Genomic DNA, 17,058 nt, shown 5'->3' with positions numbered 1-17,058 from the left:
TGGAGTGCCAACAAAGAAGCTCGTCAAAGGTAATGCATGTTTTATATTTTATTTCTGCGTTTGGTGTATCGCCGGCTACGCTAATTCTTTTGTTTACGTCTCGTTCAGGTATTTCGGGGGGGTGCATGCTATTAGATAATAGCTTCTCATGCTTTCGCCGAAAATCATTTTTAAAATCTGACATGTTGGCTGGATTCACAACGAATGTAGCTTTAATTGAGTACCCTGCATGTGTGATTTAATGAAGGTTTGAGTTTTATCGAGTACTATTTGAATTTGGCGCTACGCATTTCCCCAGGCTATTGGCTAGGAGAGACGCTAGCGTCTCAGTGGCCGTAAGAGGTTAATTGAGTGACGGTCGGTGACTGAAATAAGAGGGGAAAACGTGCTTTTATTTTTAAATTGCAACGGGTGTGTTCTCCTATTCTAACGCACAACGGTAAATTGACCCCGACTGAGTTCCACTTTTTTATACATACAGTGCCTTGCGAAAGTATTCGGGCCCCTTGAACTTTGCGACCTCTTGCCACATTTCAGGCTTCAAACAAAGATATAAAACTGTATTGTTTTGTGAAGAATCAACAACAAGTGGGACACAATCATGAAGTGGAACGACATTTATTGGATATTTCAAACTTTTTTAACAAATCAAAAACTGAAAAATTGGGCGTGCAAAATTATTCAGCCCCTTTACTTTCAGTGCAGCAAACTCTCTCCAGAAGTTCAGTGAGGATCTCTGAATGATCCAATGTTGACCTAAATGACTAATGATAAATACAATCCACCTGTGTGTAATCAAGTCTCCGTATAAATGCACCTGCACTGTGATAGTCTCAGAGGTCCGTTAAAAGCGCAGAGAGCATCATGAAGAACAAGGAACACACCAGGCAGGTCCGAGATACTGTTGTGAAGAAGTTTAAAGCCGGGTTTGGATACAAAAAGATTTCCCAAGCTTTAAACATCCCAAGGAGCACTGTGCAAGCGATAATATTGAAATGGAAGGAGTATCAGACCACTGCAAATCTACCAAGACCTGGCCGTCCCTCTAAACTTTCAGCTCATACAAGGAGAAGACTGATCAGAGATGCAGCCAAGAGGCCCATGATCACTCTGGATGAACTGCAGAGATCTACAGCTGAGGTGGGAGACTCTGTCCATAGGACAACAATCAGTCGTATATTGCACAAATCTGGCCTTTATATCAGAGTGGCAAGAAGAAAGCCATTTCTTAAAGATATCCATAAAAAGTGTTGTTTAAAGTTTGCCACAAGCCACCTGGGAGACACACCAAACATGTGGAAGAAGGTGCTCTGGTCAGATGAAACCAAAATTGAACTTTTTGGCAACAATGCAAAACATTATGTTTGGCCTAAAAGCAACACAGCTCATCACCCTGAACACACCATCCCCACTGTCAAACATGGTGGTGGCAGCATCATGGTTTGGGCCTGCTTTTCTTCAGCAGGGACAGGGAAGATGGTTCAAATTGATGGGAAGATGGATGGAGCCAAATACAGGACCAAGGTCGCAAAGTTCAAGGGGGCCGAATACTTTCGCAAGGCACTGTATACAGTACCGGTCAAAGGTTTGGACAAACCTACTCATTCAAGGGTTTTTCTTTATTTTTTACTATTTTCTACATTGTAGAATAATAGGGAAGACATCAAAACCAGCACTGTTACCACAGCATTCTGCAGCCATACGCCATCCCATCTGGTTTGGGCTTAGTGGGATTATCATTTGTTTTTCAACAGGACAATGACCCAAAATACACCTCCAGGCTGTGTAAGGGCTATTTGACCAAGAAGGAGAGTGATGGAGTGCTGCATCAGATGACCTGGCCTCCACAATCACCCAACCTCAACCCAATTGAGATGGTTTGAGATGAGTCGGACCACAGAGTGAAGGAAAAGCAGCCAACAAGTGCTCAGCATATGTAGGAACTCCTTCAAGACTGTTGGAAAAGCATTCCAGGTGAAGCTGGTTGACAGAATGCAAAGAGTGTGCAAAGCTGTCATCAAGGCAAAGGGTGGCTACTTTGAAGAATCTCAAAAATAAAATATATTTTGATTTGTTTAACATTTGTTTGGTTACTACATGATTCCATACGTGTTATTTAATAGTTTTGATGTCTTCACTATTATTATACAATGAAGAACATAGTAAAAAATAAAGAAAAATCCAGGAATGAGTAGAAACGTTTACATTTATTTATTTTTTTCCCTGACATGACGACCCCCCCCCCTCCCGTTAACACGGCCGCGACCCCCCGTTAACACGGCCGCGACCCCCGTTAACACGGCCGCGACCCCCGTTAACACGGCGCGACCCCCGTTAACACGGCGCGACCTCCCCCCCCCGTTAACACGGCCGCGACCCCCGTTAACACGGCCGCGACCCCCGTTAACACGGCCGCGACCCCCGTTAACACGGCCGCGACCCCCCCCGTTAACACGGCCGCGACCCCCGTTAACACGGCGCGACCCCCGTTAACACGGCCGCGACCCCCCCGTTAACACGGCCGCGACCTCCCCCGTTAACACGGCCGCGACCCCCCGTTAATACGTTAAGGCTGACGTAATGTAGTGCACCACTAAGGGAAGGGACCTCAACGGAAACATCCTTGACTTGGTGGCATCCCAGTTCTAAAACGTATTGTGTATTTGTATAAAACGTATTGTGTATTTGTATTGTGAAATAAAAACCAATCAAACCTGTCTGAACTGGTATAGAGGTTGGTGACGGGGCAGTGGCAGAGGAGGAGTCAGGAGTCTTGTCCTTCCCATCACTCTTCTTCTTGGCCTTGCCCTCCGAGGTGTGAGAGGTGAGTTTTTGGATGAGCATGGTCATGAGGCGGGAACAGACATCTAGTCCCCCCAGCCGGTAGAACTGTCTCTGGAACACGGGACTCGCCAGGTAGATCCAGCGACACACCGACCACACGTCAGCAGCACGCCGCACCTGTTCAAACATCACATTGTTATTAGTTCAGATTTGTTTAAATATATAATCCCTCTGGTAAATGACAAAACATTTATAAAATGTACAGCATACACTTAGATACTTGATATTAATTAGGGTTAAATATGTCACGCGTTATCAGCACAAAATGCTGTGACGCTGTTGATCGCGTCTCCATTTCATCACTGCGTTCGGCACTGACCGGTTTACGAACACAACACAGCTTGCAGTCAACGCTCGGGCTTTTACATATCTGAAGATTGTGTGGCTGTAGTCAAAGTTATGCCCAACATTACCGGAGATACAGACGCACAGATGCCTTCAGAAGTATTCACACTCTTGTGGGATTAAATTGGATCTCATCCTTTTTTGACAACGATCTACACAAAATACTGTCAAATAGGAAGACAAAATGTCTGAATTCATAAAAAATAAAACAATAATAAATATTGTGTAAACAAAACATTAAGAACAGTAGCTCTTTCCATGAAATAGATGTTATTAAATCCACTTCAACCAGTGTAGATGAAGGGGAGGTTAAACAAGGATTTTTAAGACTCGAGACAATTGAGACATGGATTGTGTATGTTTGCCATTCAGAGGGTGAATGGGCGAGACAAAAGATTTAAGTTCCTTTGAACGGGGTATGGTATAGTAGGTGCCAGGCGCACCGGTTTGTGTCAAGAACTGCAATGCTGCTGGGTTTTCAATGCTCAACAGTTTCCCGTGTGTATCAAGAATGGCCCACCACCCAAAAGAAAATCCAGCCAACTGGACACAACTGTGGGAAGCATTAGTCAACATGGGCCAGCATCGCTATGGAACGACACCTTGCAGAGTCCATGCCCCGACGAACTGAGTGGGGGGTGCAACTCAATATTAGGAAGGTGTTCCTAATGTTTTGTCCACTCAGTGTATCTTGATTAGATAAGTATTCAACCCCTCTGAGTCAAAACATTAGAATCACCTTCAGCAGCGATTACAGTTGTGAGTCTTTCTGGGTAAGGCTCTAAGAGCTGTGAGTCTTTCTGGGTAAGGCTCTAAGAGCTGTGAGTCTTTCTGGGTAAGGCTCTAAGAGCTGTGAGTCTGTCTGGGTAAGGCTCTAAGAGCTGTGTCTGTCTGGGTAGTCTTGTGAGTCTGTCTGGTAAGGCTCTAAGAGCTGTGAGTCTTTCTGGGTAAGGCTCTAAGAGCTGTGAGTCTTTCTGGGTAAGGCTCTAAGAGCTGTGAGTCTTTCTGGGTAAGGCTCAAAGAGATGTGGCTCTAGTCTTTCTGGGTAAGGCTCTAAGAGCTGTGAGTCTTTCTGGGTAAGGCTCAAAGAGCTGTGAGTCTTTCTGGGGCGCTAAGCTGTGAGTCTCTGGAGCTGTGAGTCTTTCTGGGTAAGGCTCTAAGATCTATGATTCTCTTTCGCTCTTTTCACACCTTTATTATGCAACATTTACCCATTATTCTTTTCAAAATTACAAATTGGTTGTTAGACGATGATCAAATCAGACGATGATCAGATTTCCAAACAGATTTTAGTCAAATCTGTAACTCTGCCACTCAGGAACATTCAATGTCTTCCTGGTAAGCAATTCCAGTGTATATTTGGCCTTGTGTTTTAGGTTATTGTCCTGCTGAAAGGTGATTTCATCTCAGTGTCTGGTGGAAAGGAAACTAAACCAGGTTTTCCTCTAGGATGTTGCCTGTGTTTAGCTCAATTCTGTTTATTTTCTATCCTGAAAAACTCTGCAGTCCTTAATGATTACAAGCATACCCATAACATGATGCAGCCACCACTATGCTTGAACATATGGGGAGTGGTACTCAGTAATGTGTTGTATTGGATTTGCCCCAAACATACAATTTTGTATTGAGGACAAAAAGTGAATTGCTTAGTATTAGTTTAGTGCCTTGTTGCAAACAGGATGCATGTTTTGGAATATTTGTATTCTGTACAGACTTCCTTCTTTTCACTCTGTCAGTTGGGTTAGTATTGTGGAGTAATACTTGTTGATCCATCCTCAGTATTCTCTTGTCACAGCAATTAAACTCTGTCATTTAGGTTAGTATCATTGTTGATCCATCCTCAGTATTCTCCTATCACAGACATGAAACTGTTTTAAAGTCACCATTCGCCTGAGCAGTGCAAAGCTGGTTAAGAGAATGTCAAGAGAGTGCAAAGCTGTCCTCAAGGCAAAGGGTGGCTATTTGAAGAATCTCAAATATAAAATATAGGTCGATTTGTTTAATGCGTTTTTGGTTACTACATGACGCCATATGTGTTATTTCATAGTTTTGATGTCTTTACTATTCTTCTACAAGGTAGAAAATAGTAAAAATGAAGAAATCCCTTGAATGAGTAGGTGTTCTAAAACTTTTGAACTGTAGTGTAGATCATTTTGTGTTTCCGTCTCTCACAATCAAAGCCTGTAACAATGTACTGCTTCTTAAATGGAAATCAACTTTATGGACTTTGAGCAAATTAAAACATTTGAATTGCGATTAACTAATGCCATTAACTCAAATAATAATTGTAATTGTTTGACAGCCCTATCATTAACACATTAAACTGGACATTGTGCGATCAATCAAAAATAATGGTAAGTTAAAAACACAACACCTGTTCCTTGGAGGGCAGGGCCACGCTGTCAGGTGACAGGCAGGGGAGTCTCCCTCCCAGAGGCTCTGAAGCCGTACTGTCGTACCCTGATGTATCCTCCGAGTCGTTGACCGAGTCACGGTCCGAGTCGGCCTCCTTGCTGACGCAGAGGAACGCCACACACAGGAAGAGGTTGATGGTGTTCAGATGGGTCTCTCCCCGGCCCCTCCCCCTTCCTGCCCCTTGACCAATCCGGCTCCTTGGGTGCGCCTCTTTCAGACACTCGTAGAACTTAGACAGGCTCTGTGGGCCCCCCTCTCCTATGGGACCTGCGGTACTTCCGGCCCCACGGGACCCCAGCTCCTCAGCCAGGCCGAGCGTGGCCTCTCTCTCCTGGGCCTCGGCATGCTCCGGGTCCGGGTCCTGGTGCTCCACTCCAACTCCAAGTATTAACGTCTCAAACACCTTGAGGGCCCAGGCCCGGGTCTGGTCCAGGTAGATGAGCTCAGTCACCTGGTTCAGACCGTTACAGGACAGGAAAAGGTTCCTGATCACCCTGACAGGAAGGAGGAGGAACACATCACTTTAATGAGGAACACATCACTTTAATGAGGAAGAGGAACACATCACTTTAATGAGGAAGAGGAACACATCACTTTAATGAGGAAGAGGAACACATCACTTTAATGAGGAAGAGGAACACATCACTTTAATGAGGAAGAGGAACACATCACTTTAATGAGGAAGAGGAACACATCACTTTAATATTTAACTGAAGAGAACCTCTCCACCCTCTCCGAGTTGGGCATCTCACTTTAATGGCGGAAGGCCCACGCTTTTAATATTTAACTGGATTCCACCCTCCTACCTGACAGGTCGCCTGACAGGTCCTACCAGGTGGCGTGGCGAGAATCTGTCTCCTCAACACGCGCTCTCACCACTGGCGTCCCCCAGGGCTCTGTTCTAGGCCCTCTCCTATTCTCGCTATACACCAAGTCACTTGGCTCTGTCATAACCTCACATGGTCTCTCCTATCATTGCTATGCAGACGACACACAATTAATCTTCTCCTTTCCCCCTTCTGATGACCAGGTGGCGAATCGCATCTCTGCATGTCTGGCAGACATATCAGTGTGGATGACGGATCACCACCTCAAGCTGAACCTCGGCAAGACGGAGCTGCTCTTCCTCCCGGGGAAGGACTGCCCGTTCCATGATCTCGCCATCACGGTTGACAACTCCATTGTGTCCTCCTCCCAGAGCGCTAAGAACCTTGGCGTGATCCTGAACAACACCCTGTCGTTCTCAACTAACATCAAGGCGGTGGCCCGTTCCTGTAGGTTCATGCTCTACAACATCCGCAGAGTACGACCCTGCCTCACACAGGAAGCGGCGCAGGTCCTAATCCAGACACTTGTCATCTCCCGTCTGGATTACTGCAACTCGCTGTTGTGCCATTAAACCCCTACAACTCATCCAGAACGCCGCAGCCCGTCTGGTGTTCAACCTTCCCAAGTTCTCTCACGTCACCCCGCTCCTCCGCTCCCTCCACTGGCTTCCAGTTGAAGCTCGCATCTGCTACAAGACCATGGTGCTTGCCTACGGAGCTGTGAGGGGAACGGCACCTCAGTACCTCCAGGCTCTGATCAGGCCCTACACCCAAACAAGGGCACTGCGTTCATCCACCTCTGGCCCGCTCGCCTCCCTACCACTGAGGAAGTACAGTTCCCGCTCAGCCCAGTCAAAACTGTTCGCTGCTCTGGCCCCCCAATGGTGGAACAAACTCCCTCACGACGCCAGGACAGCGGAGTCAATCACCACCTTCCGGAGACACCTGAAACCCCACCTCTTTAAGGAATACCTAGGATAGGATAAAGTAATCCTTCTCACCCCCCCTTAAAAGATTTAGATGCACTATTGTAAAGTGGCTGTTCCACTGGATGTCATAAGGTGAATGCACCAATTTGTAAGTCGCTCTGGATAAGAGCGTCTGCTAAATGACTTAAATGTAAATGTAAATGTAAGGAAGAAGAAAAGGGTCCATTTAAAGTCTGGCTGCAAACCGGAGCAGACTTCTACAATCAGTCTGTATTTAAAGTCTGGCTGCAGACCGGAGCAGACTTCTACAATCAGTCTGTATTTAAAGTCTGGCTGCAGACCGGAGCAGACTTCTACAATCAGTCTGTATTTAAAGTCTGGCTGCAGACCGGAGCAGCCTTCTACAATCAGTCTGTATTTAAAGTCTGGCTGACCGGAGCAGACCAATCAGTCTGTATTTAAAGTCTGGCTGCAGACCGGAGCAGACTTCTACAATCAGTCTGTATTTAAAGTCTGGATGCAGACCGGAGCAGCCTTCTACAATCAGTCTGTATTTAAAGTCTGGCTGCAGACTTCTACAATCAGTCTGTATTTAAAGTCTGGCTGCAGACTTCTACAATCAGTCTGTATTCAGAATATACAGCTGAAGTCGGAAGTTTACATACACCTTAGCCAAATACATTTAAACTCAGTTTTTCACAATTTCTGACATTTAATCCGAGTAAAAATGCACAGTCTTAGGTCAGATAGGATCACCACTTTATTTTAAGAATGTGAAATGTCAGAATAACAGTAGAGAGAATGATTTATTTCAGCTTTTATTTCTTTCATCACATTCCCAGTGGGTCATAAGTTTACATACACTCAATTAGTATTTGGTAGCATTGCCTTTAAATTGTTTAGCTTGGGTCAAATGTTTCTGGTAGCCTTCCACAAGCTTCCCACAATAAGTTGGGTGAATTTTGGCCCATTACTCCTGACAGAGCTGGTGTAACTGAGTCAGGTTTGTAGGCCTCCTTGCTTGCACACGCTTTTTCAGTTCTGGCCACAAATGTTCTATAGGATTGAGGTCAGGTCTTTGCGATGGCCACTCCAATACCTTGACTTTGCTGTCCTTAAGCCATTTTGCCACAACTTTGGAAGTATGCTTGGGGTCATTGTCCATTTGGAAGATCAATTTATGACCAAGCCTTAACTTCCTGACTGATTTCCTGAGATGTTGTATCAATATATCCACATCATTTTCTTGCCTCATGATGCCATCTATTTTGTGAAGTGCACCAGTCCCTCCTGCAGCAAAGCACCCCACAACATGATGCTGCCACCCCCGTGCTTCACAGTTGGGATGGTGTTTTGGAGCAGTGGCTTCTTCCTTGCTGAGCGGCCTTTCAGGTTATGTCGATATAGGACTCGTTTTACTGTGGATATAGATACTTGTCTACCTGTTTCCTCCAGAATCTTCACAAGGTCCTTTGCTGTTGTTCTGGGATTGATTTGCACATTTCGCACCGAAGTACGTTAATCTCTAGGAGACAGAACACGTCTCCTTCCTGAGCGGTATGACGGCTGCGTGGTCCCATGGTGTTTATACTTGCGTACTATTGTCTGTACAGATGAATGTGGTACCTTCAGGCATTTGGAAATTGCTCCCAAGGATGAACCAGACTTGTGGAGGTCTACAATTTTTTGTCTGAGGTCTTGGCTGATTTCTTTTGATTTTCCCATGATGTCAAGCAGAGGCACTGAGTTTGAAGGTAGGCCTTGAAATACATCCACAGGTTCACCACCAATTGACTCAAATGACGTCATTTTCCAAGCTGTTTAAAGGCACAGTCAACTTAGTGTATGTAAACTTCTGACCCACTGGAATTGTGATACAGTGAATTATAAGTGAAATAATCTGTCTGTAAACAATTGTTGGAAAAGTTACTTGTCATGCACAAAGTAGATGTCTTAACCGACTTGCCAAAACTATAGTTGGTTAACAAGAGATTTGTGGAGTGTATGTAAACTAGTTTTAATGACTCCAACCTAAGTGGATGTAAACTATTTTTAATGACTCCAACCTAAGTGGATGTAAACTTCCAACTTCAATTGTATATCATTCAGCACTCTATAGAAAATCATTCAACTGTGAACTCATGGCACGATTCCAATATTAGGATCTCTCAACTGGCCTGGTCCTTCAAATGTATACAAACCTGTTGTTGGTCAAATACACATTAAAGTGTGTGGACTGAGGGAAAAGGTCCAAAGAGGAGCGGGGGAAAGGGGTTGAACAAGCCATCATTTGACCCTCAAACGATTCTCCTACACAATACAACCCTCTCAAACGATTCTCCTACACAGTACAACCCTCTCAAACGATTCTCCTACACAGTACAACCCTCTCAAACGATTCTCCTACACAGTACAACCCTCTCAAACGATTCTCCTACACAGTACAACCCTCTCAAACGATTCTCCTACACAGTACAACCCTCTCACAGTACAACCCTCTCAAACGATTCTCCTACACAGTACAACCCTCTCAAACGATTCTCATACACAGTACAACCCTCTCAAACGATTCTCCTACACAGTACAACCCTCTCAAACGATTCTCATACACAGTACAACCCTCTCAAACGATTCTCATACACAGTACAACCCTCTCAAACGATTCTCCTACACAGTACAACCCTCTCAAACGATTCTCCTACACAGTACAACCCTCTCAAACGATTCTCCTACACAGTACAACCCTCTCAAACGATTCTCCTACACAGTACAACCCTCTCACAGTACAACCCTCTCAAACGATTCTCCTACACAATTACAACCCTCTCAAACGATTCTCCTACAACGTACAACCCTCTCAAACGATTCTCCTACAACGTACAACCCTCTCAAACGATTCGATAACACACTGTTTCATTGACCCCCAATAACACACTTCATTGCCCCCTCCCCCCATAACACACCGTTTCATTGACCCCCCCCATAACACACTGTTTCATTGACCCCCCATAACACATTGTTTAACACAGTTTCATTGACCCCCCCCATAACCCCCCCCCATAACAAACTGTTTCATTGCCCCCCCCATAACACACTGTTTCATTGACACCCCCATAACACACTGTTTCATTGCATAACACACGGTTTCATTGTCCCCCCATAACACACTGTTTCATTGACACCCCCCATACCACACTGTTTCATTGACCCCCCCCCCCCCCCATAAGAAACTGTTTCATTGACCCCCCCATACCACTCTTCAATTGGTTAGAGAAGGGGGCAGGAGGGAGGGACGGGAGCAGGAGAGAGGGACGGGAGGAGAAGGGGGCAGGAGAGAGGGACGGGAGGAGAAGGGGGCAGGAGGGAGGGACGGGAGGAGGAGAAGGGGGCAGGAGGGAGGGACGGGAGGAGAAGGGGGCAGGAGAGGGACGGGAGGAGAAGGGGGCAGGAGAGCGGGGCGGGAGGAGAAGGGGGCAGGAGAGAGGGACGGGAGGAGAAGGGGGCAGGAGAGAGGGACGGAGGAGAAGGGGGCAGGAGAGAGGGACGGGAGGAGAGGGAGCAGGAGAGAGGGACGGGAGGAGAAGGGGGCAGGAGAGAGGGACGGGAGGAGAAGGGGGCAGGAGAGAGGGACGGGAGGAGAAGGGGGCAGGAGAGAGGGACGGGAGGAGAAGGGGGCAGGAGAGAGGGACGGGAGGAGAAGGGGGCAGGAGGGAGGGATGGAAGGCAGCGTAGACAGAAAACTGTCAGACTGGAGGGGGGGACAAGACAGAGAAGTAAAGAAGGTAAAGACACAACCGTCCTCACCTGGACTTGAGCAGGGTTGGTAGTGTCTGCAGGTAGACCAGTAGCACCTCTACAGGTAGACACTGGATGTGGTAGGAGCACACCTGGCTACACGCTGTAGACACACCCAGTTGTTGGGCGTGATGCACTAGCTCCACCCCCCTCTGCAGCACAGGGTTGAAGATGTGTGTGTAGAGCTGCCATTGGACCACAGCGTTCCCTCTCAACATCAGGTGACACATGTGTCCCGCGACCTGTTGGCTGAGTGCCTGGTCCTCCCCGAACACCAGCCCCTGGTACGCCTCCAGGGCCTCCCACTTCCACAGCATGTCCTCTGCTCCCCCTCCGCTGGGGAGGATACCATGGGAACGGTAGCTCAAAGTGGGGGACGACACTCCGACCTCCCCCTGCTGGAGCGTCTCCTCCAGGCCCGGCAGCTGACTGCTGTCCAGAGTACAGATGTTACAGGAGGCTAGCTTAGCTTTCTCAGAGGGCTGGCCGCCACCTAACTGATCCAGGATCAGCCGGGAGAGGACAGAGAGGATGTGGGACTGGTAGGAACGGAGCCCTGGAGCCTGGAAGGCGTGGAGGAGAGGGCCGACTACAGACCGAGGGTCCATACAGCAGCAGATCCCCACAGCCTGGACCCCAGCTAGGACCTGGAGCACCGCTGGTCCACTGGAGGACAGGCGCTGGAGCAGACGGAGACACTGGTGGGCACAGGCTGCCAGGCAACAGCACCTCTCTGGGTAACGCACCACGTCATCCAACCCCTCCTTCCCCTCGGTCTCTTCGAAGGGGTTACGGCGGGCGGCCTGTTTGAAAGCAGAGACGGGGAGTCCGGAGAGGTCGCGGTGATGATGCAGGAAGTGAGAGTATTCACAGCGGCGGTGGCGACGGCGGGCGCAGACGGACTGGTGCAGTTGCTCTGACTTAGCGGTCTTCACGGAGCTGATGATCTTTAGGACCCCGGAGATCAGTCCTTTCAGACGATCTGCTGCCTCACCCCCCACCTGAGTTGGAACATAACGGAATTTTTTTTTTTTGACTTGGTGTTTTTAATCCATGATACATTTTTGTGTGTCTATCGTTGTACTCAACTCTGCGAGCCAAATTCACCAGACACAAATTAAGCTAAAAGTGCAAGCTCAGTGGATAATCTATTTTTAGTCCAAGACCAGCCTTAATCTGTGTCTGGGAAGCTAGCCCCCATTGATCTAGTAAATAAATCTATCAATCAAACCTCAGAGTCCCGGGCGCGGCCCAGCCCTTCTAGCCTCAGAACGGTGACCTCAAACAGCTCCAGGCCGCGATGCTGGATGAACTCATGAAGGAGCTCTAGAGCTTGACTGAAGAAGAAGGGATTGGGGGCGGAGGCATGGAGACACCCCAACAGCACCTGGACATCCCATTAGATTAATAGAACGGTTTAAGAAATACAAAAATTGCTCGTACATCAGCAAATGGTACAAAATAGTTCAGTACTTTAACCAGACCACCCTAGCCACCCCTGGATTACAATAGGTTAATCATGTGGTGTTCTACAGGGATCTATTCTTGGACCTCTTATTTCTATTAAACTGAACAGAAATATAAAACACAACACGTAAAGGGTTGGTCCCATGTTTCATGAGCTGGGGGAAAAAAACACCAAAAAAAACAGCCATTTTCCAGACGCACAAAAAACAGGTATTTCTCTCAAATTGTGTAAAAATGTTTTTACATCCCTGTTAGTGAGCATTTCTCATTTGCCAAGATAATCACCTGACAGGTGTTGAATATGAAGCTGATTAAAACAGCATGATCATTACAAAAGGTGCACCTTGTGCTGGGGACAATAAATAATATGTTTTGTGAAAAATAGAGGGGGGAAAAAGTGGAAAATAAAAGGCATCTGTGCAGTTTTGTCACAGTCAAGTTTTAATGATGTATACAGAGAACAGGGTACCATTTGGGAGGCCAATGAAATCCGCGCCTCGCTGGAAGCCCCGCCTTCCACAGGTGATAAGCGCGAGGCTCGGATTCATTTCTTCAATTTAATACCGCTCTTCACCAAGCCCAGGAACGAGTAATGCGGAGGTGCCCAACAGGTTTACCCGAGGCCATAGACATGAGCAGGGAGACTTTGGAGGAGCGACTCTCCAAACCCAGCGCCAAGTTGACGCAGACAGACATGGCAGCTCTTCTAGCTCCTAAGCAACGGTGCAGTATTTTGTTTTGTTGTGTGTAATTTCTTACATTATTAGCCCAGAATGTTTTCTGTGTTACATACAGCAGGAAACAGCTTTTGGATATCAGCGTGGCGGTTACTCACAAGCATTACGATTTTCCCAAATTGGATCCTTTGTTCGTACCCCCCAGGGCAATTGAACTTATCCCAGAGGCTGCTCCAAGACGCTGACAGAGAAGAGGTATTCGGAGTGGACTTCTAGTCCGACTCAGGAGGCGCGCACACCGTCCACCGGTTCCGAGTATATTACTCGCTAATGTTCAGTCTCTGGACCATAAAGTAGACGAGCTCAGGGCGAGGATCTCCTTCCAGAGAGATATCACTTGACCGTAACATACTCTGTTTCACGGGAACATGGCTCTCTCGGGATATACTGTCCCCATCCATACAGCCAGCTGGGTTCTCAGTACATTGCACAGACAGGAATTAAGAACTCTCTGGTAAGAAGAAAGGCGGTAGTGTATGTTTCATGATTAACTACTGTGATTGTGACATACAGAAACTCAAGTCCTTTTGTTCACCCGACCTAGAATACCTCACAATCAAATACAGACTGTATTTCCTACCAAGAGAATTACCTTCGGTTTTAGTCACAGCTGTGTAAAGTCCTCCTCAAGCCGACGGCCTCAAGGACACTGGACATTGTGCAGTGACCCTGGTTCGGTTCCAGGCTGTATCAAAACCAGACGTGATTGGGAGTCCCATCGGGCAGCGCAGGTTAGGGGGTTTGGCCATGGTAGGCCGTCATTGTAAATAAGAATCTGTTCTGTAAAGTCTTGCACAAAAACTGATTGGACCGGGGGCAGCCTGAGCATGCAGCGAGCTGGGACAGACAACAAACGTGAGTATCTTTTAATTTATTTGGTCATGAACCCGAACCCGGCTTGTTAGCCTTCATCCGTCAGCCATATTACTTATGGCTATAGTCAGGTCAAGCGATTTGAAAAATAACTAATTGTTCGAGATTAGGAAACTTATGAAACCATACAAACAAATCAGGGAACAACGGCCAGAGGGTGAGAAACGCTCTGCCATTAAGGGACAGTTTAGTTGGAGCAACATAAGACAGTTTCGTGTCTCAGTAGCGCATCTCGTTCACGCCGAGGTGTAGTTGGAGCAACATAAGACAGTTTCGTGTCTCAGTAGCGCATCTCGTTCACGCCGAGGTGTAGAGTAGAATATTTTAAGGAACGAATGTGAGCCTTACGCTCATCAGCTGTGGAAGGCGGTGCTTCGAGAGAGGTGCGGATTTGAATTGGCCTTGTCAGGGGTGATTGTAGATCCTTCAACCTAAGTGGTGAGAGTGAGACTCCCCATAGGACGTTGACCTGAAGTTGACTGACTGAAGGAGGACAAGAAAATCTTCTTCCTGGTCGTACATCAGCAAAAAATACACTACACAATGGATGTGGGCCCTGGTCTAAAGTAGTGCACTATATAGGAAATAGGGTGCCATAGGGCTCTGGTCTAAAGTAGTGCACTATATAGGGAATAGGGCTCTGGTCTAAAGTAGTGCACTATATAGGGAATAGGGCTCTGGTCTAAAGTAGTGCACTATATAGGGAATAGGGCTCTGGTCTAAAGTAGTGCACTATATAGGGAATAGGGTTCCATAGGGCTCTGGTCTAAAGTAGTGCACTATATAGGGAATAGGGTGCCATAGGGCTCTGGTCTAAAGTAGTGCACTATATAGGGAATAGGGTGCCATAAGGGTCTAAAGTAGTGCTCTATGTAGGGAATATAGTGCCATGTGGGACACAGCAGTCCCTACCTGCAGTACCCCCTCCAGCAGCTCCGGTAACAGCAGGGAGCGGTGCCTCCAGCGGGAGAAAGAGAAGTCCTCCTGCACCTCCTGCAGGGTCTTCTTGGTTCTGGGAGCGAATGGGTCAACCTGTCTCTCCAGGCAGGACCTGATCTTCAGCGTGGCTCTGAATACAATAGACAGGTCGTACAATGGTTTCAGCTGCCAGTTTAGAGCCAGCAACCGTCTGGCTGCCGGTCGTGTTCTCTAACCTCTTGGCTACGTACCTGAGCAGGTCGGTCAGGCTGCGTCGCAGGCTGTCTGGTAGAGCCTCACTCTGACCCACGTCGACTGACATCAGGTGGAGAATGGTCCTTAGCAGCATCCTCTGAGAGGAAACGGATCAGACTGATCTTTATTATCTATTAGCTAGTCGTACTCGGGTATGGAAGTTAAGGATTATGGACACCGGCCAGTCAGGCTGGTAGATCACATTTTCTCTACTGGATGATGTTCCACTACCCAAGAGTCCAAAATGTATTTTATTTATTTTTTACCTTTATTTAACTAGGCAAGTCAGTTAAGAACAAATTTTTATTTTCAATGACGGCCTAGGAACAGTGGGTTAACTGCCTGTTCAGGGGCAGAACGACAGATTTTGTACCTTGTCAGCTCGGGGATTTGAAATTGCAACCTTTCGGTTACTAGTCCAATGCTCAAACCACTAGGCTACCATACTCCAGATGTCTTTTGGGCTAGTTTGGCATATTTCCTACTAGCCTGGTCTGAAAATACAAGCCTGGGGATAATGTGGACTATCTTAATGTCCATCACTCATGGTCATACTTACAGGCATAGTACAACACAACCAATACTTGCAACATTATAAACTATCACAATACAATGACAAACAATACAATGACAAACTATACAATGACAAACAATACAATGACAAACTATACAATGACAAACAATACAATGACAAACTATACAATGACAAACAATACAATGACAAACTATACAATGACAAACTATACAATGACAAACAACAATGACAAACTATACAATGACAAACTGACAAACTATACAATGACAAACTATACAATGACAAACAATACAATGACAAACTATACAATGACAAACTATAAATGACAAACTATACAATGACAAACTATACAATGACAAACAATACAATGACAAACAATACAATGACAAACTATACAATGACAAACAATACAATGACAAACAATACAATGACAAACAATACAATGACAAACAATACAATGACAAACTATACAATGACAAACTATACAATGACAAACTATACAATGACAAACTATACAATGACAAACTATACAATGACAAACTATACAATGACAAACTATACAATGACAAACTATACAATGACAAACTATACAATGACAAACTATACAATGACAAACAATACAATGACAAACAATACAAACTGACAAACAATACAATGACAAACTATACAATGACAAACTATACAATGACAAACTATACAATGACAAACTATACAATGACAAACTATACAATGACAAACAATACAATGACAAACAATACAATGACAAACAATACAATGACAAACTATACAATGACAAACTATACAATGACAAACTATATACAATGACAAACTATACAATGACAAACTATACAATGACAAACTATACAATGACAAACTATACAATGACAAACAATACAATGACAAACTATACAATGACAAACTATACAATGACAAACTATACAATGACAAACTATACAATGACAAACTATACAATGACAAACAATACAATGACAAACAATACAATGACAAACTACAAACTACAATGACAAACTATACAATGACAAACTATACAATGACAAACTATACAATGACAAACTATACAATGACAAACTATACAATGACAAACTATACAATGACAA

General features: G+C 45.7%; 1 protein-coding gene across 1 annotated transcript in view; it reads right to left on the bottom strand.

Annotated features, from left to right (window-relative positions):
• The window catches only part of lyst (lysosomal trafficking regulator), a 280,835-nt gene that overhangs the window by 179,525 nt on the left and 84,252 nt on the right, over positions 1–17,058 (bottom strand). Inside the window, 6 exon segments of the mRNA XM_065008440.1 lie at positions 2,715–2,961; positions 5,564–6,098; positions 11,165–12,156; positions 12,387–12,542; positions 15,145–15,301; positions 15,402–15,502. Coding sequence (XP_064864512.1) covers positions 2,715–2,961; positions 5,564–6,098; positions 11,165–12,156; positions 12,387–12,542; positions 15,145–15,301; positions 15,402–15,502 — 2,188 coding nt within the window.

This window comes from Oncorhynchus nerka, linkage group LG23 (assembly GCF_034236695.1).
Source record: "Oncorhynchus nerka isolate Pitt River linkage group LG23, Oner_Uvic_2.0, whole genome shotgun sequence".
Taxonomy (NCBI): domain Eukaryota; kingdom Metazoa; phylum Chordata; class Actinopteri; order Salmoniformes; family Salmonidae; genus Oncorhynchus; species Oncorhynchus nerka.
Note: the sequence above shows the minus strand (reverse complement) of the source record. Positions and strands in the feature narration are given on the sequence as shown.